General features: G+C 49.3%; 1 protein-coding gene across 1 annotated transcript; it reads left to right on the forward strand.

Annotated features, from left to right (window-relative positions):
- Positions 1–2,199: 2,199 nt before the first annotated feature.
- Positions 2,200–8,103, forward strand: PNMA8C (PNMA family member 8C). The gene has a single exon (XM_037991871.2). The coding sequence runs from the start codon at positions 3,303–3,305 to the stop codon at positions 3,915–3,917; it is 615 nt and encodes a 204-aa protein (XP_037847799.1). The 5' UTR covers positions 2,200–3,302; the 3' UTR covers positions 3,918–8,103.
- The last annotated feature ends 1,177 nt before the right edge of the window (positions 8,104–9,280 follow it).

The raw sequence follows: 9,280 nt of genomic DNA on the forward strand, positions 1-9,280 counted from the left end.
CTCGGGCTTCCTGAGAGCATGGTGGCTGGGTAGCATGGGTACTTATCCCTAGCATGACCTAACTGTGGAAATCACACAGCGTCACTTCTGCCACATTCTGCTTGTTACAAGTGGGTTGGTAAGGTTGGCCTATTCTGAAGGTGTGGGAAATTAATTAGTCTCTGCCTTTTGATGAGAGAAATGTCAAAGAATTTTCAGACATTTAAAAAACCACCAAAGGACTGAGTGTGCTGGTTCATGCCTATAATCCCAACACTTTGGGAAGCCGAGGCAGGAAGATCGCTTGAGCCAGGGAGTTTGAGATCAGCCTGGGCAACATGGCAAAACCCTGTCTCTACTAAAAATACACACACAAAAAAAATTAGCTGGGCGAGGTGGTGCTTCTCTGCAGTCCCAGCCACTCACAAGGCTGAGGTGGCCACGAGAATCACCCAGGCCAGGAGGTCGAGGCTGCAGTGAGCCGTGATCATGCCAGGCCTGGGCGGCAGGAGTGAGACCCTGTCTCTAAATAAATACATAAACCACCAAAGGTTTGAACATGGCTGCATAGTCTGGGTAACCTACCCTTACCTGAATTTTCCCAAAAGGCTCATTTAATTGTAACATGCTATTGACCTGTAAGGCACGGTGGCTCACACTTGTAATCCCAGCATTTTGGGAGACCAAAGTGGGCAGATTACTTGAGGTCAGGAGTTCAAGACCAGCCTGGCCAACATGGTGAAACCCCGTGTCTACTACAAATACAAAAATTAGCCAGGCGTGGTGGCGCACACCTGTAATCCCACCTACCAGGGAGGCTGAGGCGGGAGAATTGCTTGAGCTTGAGAGGCAGAGGTTGCAGTGAGCCGAGATCACGCCACTGCACTCCAGCCTGTGCAACAGAGCGAGACTCTGTCTCAAAAACAAAACCCAGGCCGGGGCACAGTGGTTCACGCCTGTAATCCCAGCACTTTGAGAGGCTGAGGCAGGTGGATCACAAAGTCAGGAGATCGAGACCATCCTGGCTAACATGGTGAAACTCCGTCTCTACTAAAAATACAAAAAATTAGCCAGGTGTGGTGGTGGGCGCCTATAGTCCCAGCTACTTGGGAGGCTGAGGCAGGAGAATGGCGTGAACCCGGGAGGCAGAGCTTGCAGTGAGCCAAGATCCCGCCACTGCACTCCATCTTGGGCAACAGAGCGAGACTCTGTCTCAAACAATAGCAACAACAACAACAACAAACAAAAAACAAATATGCTATTGAGCAGAATATAAGGCTCTTCAGAATGCATGTCAATGCCTATAATATGATTGTTGTTTTTACGTTTATTGGAATGAGGACTAGAACAGTCAGAGAAGCTTCCTGCTGAAAGCTTAGCTCCCAATGGAGAGATGCCTCCAAGCCTGAGAAAAAGTCATGGTATAGCAACTTTGGGTATAATTGTTTTGGAGCGGAGAATGATAGGCAAAGAATTTCAAGGATGGACAGAGGTCCCAGGCCCTATGCCAGGAAGCAAAAACCGTGAGTGATGGGCTCAGATTCAAGGAACATGACTCATGTAATTATACAGGAAAAAGGAAGAAGAGTATGAACCTTAGAAAGAAGGAATTGTGTCTATTCTGCAGAGATGATGTTGTTACTGATAGAGGGTCTTGACTGCAAGTTGTCTAGGTTATTGGTGTTTTGAACAAAGAATTGGACAAAACGCACAGCAAAGCAAGGAAAGCAGAGATTTATCAAAAGTGAAAGTACACACCACAGTGTAGGAGCAGGCCCCAGCAGCTGCTCAGGGGCGCCAGATACAGAATCTTCTCAGGTCCAAATACCTCCTAGAGGTTTCCCATTGGCCACTTATTGTTGTTTATTTATTTATTTTCAGATGGAGTCTCACTCTTGTCTTCCAGGCTGGAGTGCAATGGTGCGATCTTGGCTCACTGCAACCTCCACCTCCCAGGTTCAAGCGATTCTCCTGCCTCAGCCTCCCAAGTAGCTGGGATTACAGGTGTCTGCCACCACACCTGGCTTACTTTTGTGTGTGTGTGTGTGTGTGTGTGTATGTGTGTGTGTGTATATATATATATATATATATTTTTTTTTTTTTTTTTGAGACAGAGTCTTGCTTTGTCACCCAGGCTGGAGTGCAGTGGCTGGATCTCAGCTCACTGCAAGCTCCTCCTCTCGGGTTCACGCCATTCTCCTGCCTCAGCCTCCGGAGTAGCTGGGACTACAGGCACCCGCCACTTCGCCCGGCTAGTTTTTTGTATTTTTTAGTAGAGACGGGGTTTCACCGTGTTAGCCAGGAAGGTCTCGATCTCCTGACCTCGTGATCCGCCCGTCTCGGCCTCCCAAAGTGCTGGGATTACAGGCTTGAGCCACCGCGCCCGGTCTTTCATTTTTGACGTTGATGCTCCAATTGTCCCAGGGTTGGCCAGTGGGAGACTTGCAGGCTGGTTCCTGTGTCTTTCCAGGTGTTCTCATCTTTTTTTTTTTTTTTTTTTTAAGCACTTCCTTACTTTCTGACCTCAAAATATGCCCGGATGCCTCTTGTACATTCGCTGTCCCCTCGCCCCTGGAATCAGCTATTATTCAAAGGACAATCGCGGGCGCTTCTGATGCCTGGTGGCCGACCCCTCACCTCCGAATGACCCCCTCAGACTCTTGATTTCAATGCAGCCAGTCGGCCAATGGCAGAGGCGATGCTCCAGCGGTTTCCATGGAGACCGCCAGGCCGCAGAGCGGAAGGAGGCGGTGACGTCACTGCGGGAGCAAGTGCAGCGGCCACATCCTCGTCCTAGTCCGGCCACAGGGCACTGAGGGCAACCTCTGGGCCAGCGGTGAGGGACGAGCCTCCCTGCCTGCAGGCCCCCCCACCCAGGACACTCCGTTGGCCGTTGTCCCAGGGAGATCAGCAGTCCCAGATCCGGAGAGACCGTTGGGGCCTGCGAGACCTTCGGAGGCCACGCCAAGAAAGGGGAAGCATCATCTTGAGACCCTCCTTGGTGCAGCCTTGCCCAGGACCCGGGAGCCACGAGTCAGGTGGCAAATACCGCCTTCTGCTTCTCCAGCAGTCCCTGGGAATCTTGGAGCCACTCAGAGGGAGCCACAGAAGCCCCGAAGTTGCACAGCCCTGCAGGCAGGGGCTGGGGGCATCCTTCGCTGAGCTGGACGAAGGGGTCCTGGGGAGCGACTTCCGGCCCCTGAGGCCTCACTGTCTCGTAGCCTTTGGGAAGGAATCGCGGCATCCTGGATAATTTCGCGGATTCCCGAGGCAGCTCAGGTGTCCACCAGCGGGCATACTGCTGCCTCAAAGAGTTGGGCAAGATGCTGTTTGGGGTGAAGGACATTGCACTGTTGGAGCACGGGTGCAAGGCCCTGGAAGTGGACAGTTACAAGTCCCTGATGATCCTGGGGATCCCAGAGGACTGCAACCACGAGGAATTCGAAGAGATTATTCGGCTGCCCCTCAAACCTCTAGGCAAGTTCGAAGTGGCTGGGAAGGCCTATCTGGAAGAGGATAAATCCAAGGCGGCCATCATTCAGCTGACGGAGGACATCAATTATGCCGTGGTCCCCAGGGAGATCAAGGGCAAGGGCGGTGTGTGGAGAGTGGTCTACATGCCCCGGAAGCAGGACATCGAATTCCTGACCAAGCTGAACCTCTTTCTGCAGAGCGAGGGCAGGACGGTGGAGGATATGGCCCGGGTCCTGAGGCAGGAACTGTGTCCCCCAGCAACGGGCCCCAGAGAGCTGCCTGCAAGAAAGTGCTGTGTGCCTGGGCTGGGGGAGAAGCCGGAGGCTGGGGCCACCGTCCGGATGGACGCGGTGCCACCTCTGAACTCCTCCGAGAAGGAGAGCAAAGCTGGAGATGGCAAGAGGGGCAAAAGGAAGAACAAGAAAAACCGCCGGCGACATCACGCCTCAGACAAGAAGCTGTGAGGTGGTGGCATCGGGTGGGCATGGGGGGTATCTGAGGGGGTGATGACTGTGGGAGGGTAGATACCACCTGAGTAGGTTTAAGGAGTGCGAGTGAGTGTGGGTAATGCAAGGGAGTGTGAGAATGACTCTAGTGAGTAGGTAACTTTTGAGTAAGAATGGGTATCATTTGGATAGCACAGGTAACATGTGACTAGCGCGAAAGAGGTGGCTATTTTTATCTGAGTTAACTAACTTGTGGGTTACATCTGAGTGGGTGTGGCTAACGTCTGGGTACCCGTGGCTCATTTATTCATCCTACAGATATTTATTGCATACCTACTAGGTCCCAGGTACTGTTCTAGGAGTTGAGGATACGGAAGGGAGTAAACTCAATAAAAATCCCTGCTTTCATGGCACTCAGAATAAGTGGGTAATATTTGAATTACTTGGAGACATCGGAGTGAGCGTAGGTAGCATTTGAGTACATGTGGATAACAGCTGAATGATCATAAAATCTAGTTAAGTGTGGATCGCTCATTCATCCGTGTATCCATGCAACCAACAAAATTTCCAGAGGACCTACAGTGTGCCAGACACTGGGAATACAGAAGGGGAATAAACAGACCAAAACCTTGCCCGTGACTCTCATAGTAGCTATTTGAATAGGTGCGGGTAACTTTGGGTTACTTGAATACACATTAGTGAGTGTGGATAGCATTAGTGTGTGTGGGTAGCATCCGCGTATAATTGAAAGTAGTTGTGGGTAATTGAGAGTGTGCGGGTAACACCTGAGTATGTGTATGGGTATCATTTGAGTAGATGAGAGTAATTTCTAAGTGAGGAAGGGTCTCAAAGACCCACAAACATCTTCTGCCACCCGGGAGACCCCGCGGGACCAGCCGCGCAGGCGCAGTCGGAGCCAGAGCCTAGCAGCGCGTCCGATCGTTGCTATGGAGACCACAGGCTGCCCCCAGGCGCCTGCGCCCTTTGCACAAAATGGAGGAGGGGGAAACGGTCCCGGATTCCAAGGTTTTGCAGATCTCTTACTACAGTTGAAGAAAACCCACGCAGATCCAGGAGGAACGTGTCAGGGAGATCCCTACTCGGGAGAAGACCGCCATCCTCCTTCGGCTGTCACCCGCGGCCTGATTCTGGGGACAGCCTCTCTTGCTGGGGGGAGGCGGGCGGCACAGACCCCTCTAGCTTTGCGCCCTCCTGGAAATCCTGTTATAGCAAAGTCTAGAGCCGTTTTCTGTGTTTCAAAAGCATGTACCTTGAATGTACCTCTGGCACAAACTTGTCCGGAGTGGGCCACCCTGTCAAGCAGAAACCATGGTTGAGAGTGAGTTGCCTGCTCCCCACCTCTGAGGAATTCACTGATCTGTAAGTGGCTGTTGAAAAGCTGTCGCCTTTCTCTACACGCTGAGTCTCTCTTACAGAAGTGGTCAGAAGCGGGACCCTTCTGCCCCGATTGGCGCCTGGGGTGAGGGTGTGAGTCTCCCCCAGTTAAATTCCAGAAGCTCTGGCTTGGTGAGGAGTGAACTCCACTCTCTACAGAAGAGGCAAGGCTTCTGGGCAATGGTCCAAAAGGAGGTAAATAATTAAGAGGCCATTTTCAAGAGTTACCAATGAATGACGTTAACACTGAAGTGAAGAAGAATTTTAAAATTCAGGTAAAATCCAAATACTTGTGAGTAGGCAGGTCTTTTGCTCAGAGACAAGGGACCTCTCAGTTTGCAAACTTCTGTTAGTCCAAGGATCTGCAAAGGTTTGAACGGAATCTCTTTTCAAAAATGTAACTTACACACAGACTCAGCCTACGAAATTGTAATGCCGGAGACTCCCAATGTCTTATTATTATTATTTATTATTATTATTATTATTTTTTTTTGAGACAGTCTTGCTCTGTCACCAGGCTGGAGTACAGAGGTACGATCTCAGCTCACTGCAACCTCTGACTCCCTGGTTCAAGCGATTCTCCTGCCTCAGTCTCCCTAGTAGCTGAGATTACAGGCACATACCACCACGCCCAGCTAATTTTGTATTTTTAGTAGAGACGGGGTTTCACCATGTTTACCAGGATGGTCTCAATCTCCTGACCTCATGATCCGCCCGCCTTGGCCTCCCAAAGTGCTGGGATTACAGGCATGAGCCACCGTGCCCGACCAAGACTCCTAATGTCTTATTGTGGTGGACGTTAGTCATGTCTTTGACTTCCAGCATTTAACATTCTTTCTTTCTTTCGTTTTTCTTTTTCTTTTTCTCTTTTTCTTGAGATAGTCTCGCTCTGTCACCCAGGCTGGAGTGCACTGGTATAATCCCAGCTCACTGCAACCTCCGCCTCCTAGCCTTAAGCGATTCTCCTTCGTCAGCCTCCCAAGTAGCTGAAATTACAGGTGCCTGCCACCACACCCGGCTAATTTTTGTATATTTTTTTAGAGATGGGATTTCACCATGTTGGTCAGGCTGGTCTCAAACTCCCGACCTCAAGTGATTTGCCTGCCTCGGCCTCCCAAAGTGCTGAGATTACAGGCATAAACCACTGTGCCTGGCCTCAACCCCCTTTCTTATTTCTGGGAAGCCACCCCTATTTCACCCCCTTATCAAAGCCAAAAAATGGATGTTCTGTCTCTATACCCCTACCCTGGCGCCCAGGGTGCAGATAAGAGACCCCCTCCCAAGCAGGCAGAAACTCCTATTAGATTCTTGCATTCCCAGCAAGTGCCAAGAAACAGAAGGAAATTTTAGAATTCACTTGATTGACATAACCTAAAACCTTGAAGACTGATTTTTGCCCCTTTCCCAAGCTGGCTGTCTAGCCTCAGATCACCATCCTTTTCTCTTATGCAGTGGTTGGGATACACCTTTTCCTGCCATCTCCACACACATATGTGAACTTCTTGCAAATCCATAGTCAAGAAGTGTAGCTCTCTGTTGACTGTTTTTTTTTTTTTGGAAACAGAGTCTTGCTTGGTTGCCCGGGTTGAAGTGCAGTGCCACAGTCTCAGCTCACTGCAACCTCCGCCTCCCTGGTTCAAGTGATTCTCCAGCCTCAGCCCCCTGAGTGGCTGTGATTACAGACATTTGCCACCATACCCAGCTAATTTTTGTATTTTTAGTAGAGATGGAGTTTCACTATGTTGTCCAGGCTGGTCTTGAACTCCTGACCTCAAGTGATCCACCCACCTCGGCTTCCCAAAGTGCTGGGATTACAGGTGTGAATCACTGTGCCCAGCTTCTCTGATGATTCTTTTTTTTCTTTTCCTTTTTTTTTTTTTTTTTTTTTTTTTTTTTTGAGATGGAGTCTCCCTCTGTAGCCCAGGCTGGAGTGCAGTGGCACGATCTTGGCTCACTGCAACCTCCGCTTCCCGGGTTCAAGTGATTCTCCCGCCTCAGCCTCCTGAGTAACCGGGACTACAGGCGCCCGCCACCATACTCGGCTAATTTTTGTATTTTTAGTAGAGACGGGGTTTCACCATGTTAGCCAGGATGGTCTCGATCTCCTGACCTCATGATTTGCCCACCTTGGCCTCCCAAAGTGCTGCGATTACAGGCATGAGCCACCGTACCTGGCCTGATCTTTCTATTCCTTGTAAATGCCCGGCCTGGGTATACCCACTCGCAGAATATCGTACTACTGTGTTTGTTGTTGCATCCCAGAGTCCCAGCTTGAATAAATGCTACGAAAGCCTCCAGCATGTTTGCTGAATGCTGCTCTCCCATCAAGGCATATTCGTTGTACAATAAGGGATGGTGTGACATTTCTTACCATATTGCAGCACGAAGACTGTGCTTGTTGTGGATTTTGTGCTTGTTGTGGATTTCAGGGGTATAACATTTATATTTGTAATACACAATGTGTGTGGTTGTTCAATGTGGCCCATGAAATCAAAATCCTACCACTTCTCTTTCAAGGTTTTCTGGACCAGTCAAAGTGTATCCTGGGACTCCAATGCAAGTTGTCATGTAAAACTGTCACCATTTGAAGCTACTTAGCTGAGTCAATACATCACTGGTAGGGCAAATTCCAAGCAAAAATTCACAGGTAAATTGAATGTGCTGGCTGTTGGAGGGCTGCATCTGGCTTCTGTAAACCCCTGATTTCAAAAAGGGGTTCAGCTAAAACTCTTCATTGTTCTTTGTGATTGAGATGCTCTTTTATACAAATATGAACTCATAAAATAAATGTATGCTAATGAAATCACAGTCTGCTCCTTGACTTATGGGGGGGAAATTCATGTAAAATTTAAGTTGGAAAAATGATGTGGCTGCTAAAACAAGTACTGAAAATTGCTTCCATGGCCTGAAGTCTTCCGGGACTGCATTTATTTTTATTTTTATTTATTTATTTTTGAGACAGTCTCTCTCTGTTGCCCATGCTGGAGGGCAGTGGTGTGATCTTGGCTCACTGCAACCTCCGCCTCCCGGGTTCAAGTGATTATCCCGCCTCAGCCTCCTGAGTAGCTGGGACTACAGGCGCCCACTACCATGCCCGGCTAATTTTTTTGTTTTTAGTAGAGATGGGGTTTCGCCATGTGGACCAGACTGGTCTCGAACTACTGACCTCAAGTGATCCACCTGCCTCGGCCTCCCAATATGCTGGGATTACAGGAGTGAGCCACTGTGCCTGGCCCTGCATTATTTTGAGAAGGGCTGTTATTGATATTAATGGCCAAACAGGCACAAGACACAGCTTTCCTTGTTTTTTGCTTTTTTGTTTTTTTTTTTTTTTTGAGACGGAGTCTTGCTCTGTCGCCCAAGCTGGAGTGCAGTGGCATGATCTCGACTCACTGCAAGCTCCGCCTCCCGGGTTCACGCCATTCTCTTACCTCAGCCTCCCGAGTAGCTGGGACTACAGGCGCCCGCCACCATGCCCAGCTAATTGTTTTTTGGTATTTTTTAGTAGAGACAGGGTTTCACCGTGTTAGCCAGGATGGTCTCAATCTCCTGACCTCGTGATCCGCCCACCTTGGCTTCCCAAAGTGTTGGGATTACAGGCGTGAGCCACCGCGTCCAGCCAAAACACAGTTATCTTTTATCCTAGGAGCTTCTCAGGATGTCAGGCCGTTTTCCAGTGGTTGGTGTGAAAGATGAAACAATTTAACTGAAATAAAAACAGTAACGGCTATCTTGTGTTCCAGGCACTATGCCACATTCCTTCATATCATTAGCCTACCATACCCTGCCAACCCTGTGAGGTATGGCCCTATAGGTCCACAATCTCTTATAAAAACCCTCAGCCAGATGTGGTTTCAGGGGTATATGTGGTTCCAAATTCAGAGTTTTGGATTTTAGAAAAATGATACAGTGACTATACCTTATATTGTAGAATTTACTCCCCAGAGGGATGCGGAAAGCCCTTATAATCCCATCAATACTTCTGT

This window comes from Chlorocebus sabaeus, chromosome 6 (genome assembly GCF_047675955.1).
Source record: "Chlorocebus sabaeus isolate Y175 chromosome 6, mChlSab1.0.hap1, whole genome shotgun sequence".
NCBI classification, from domain to species: Eukaryota; Metazoa; Chordata; class Mammalia; order Primates; family Cercopithecidae; genus Chlorocebus; species Chlorocebus sabaeus.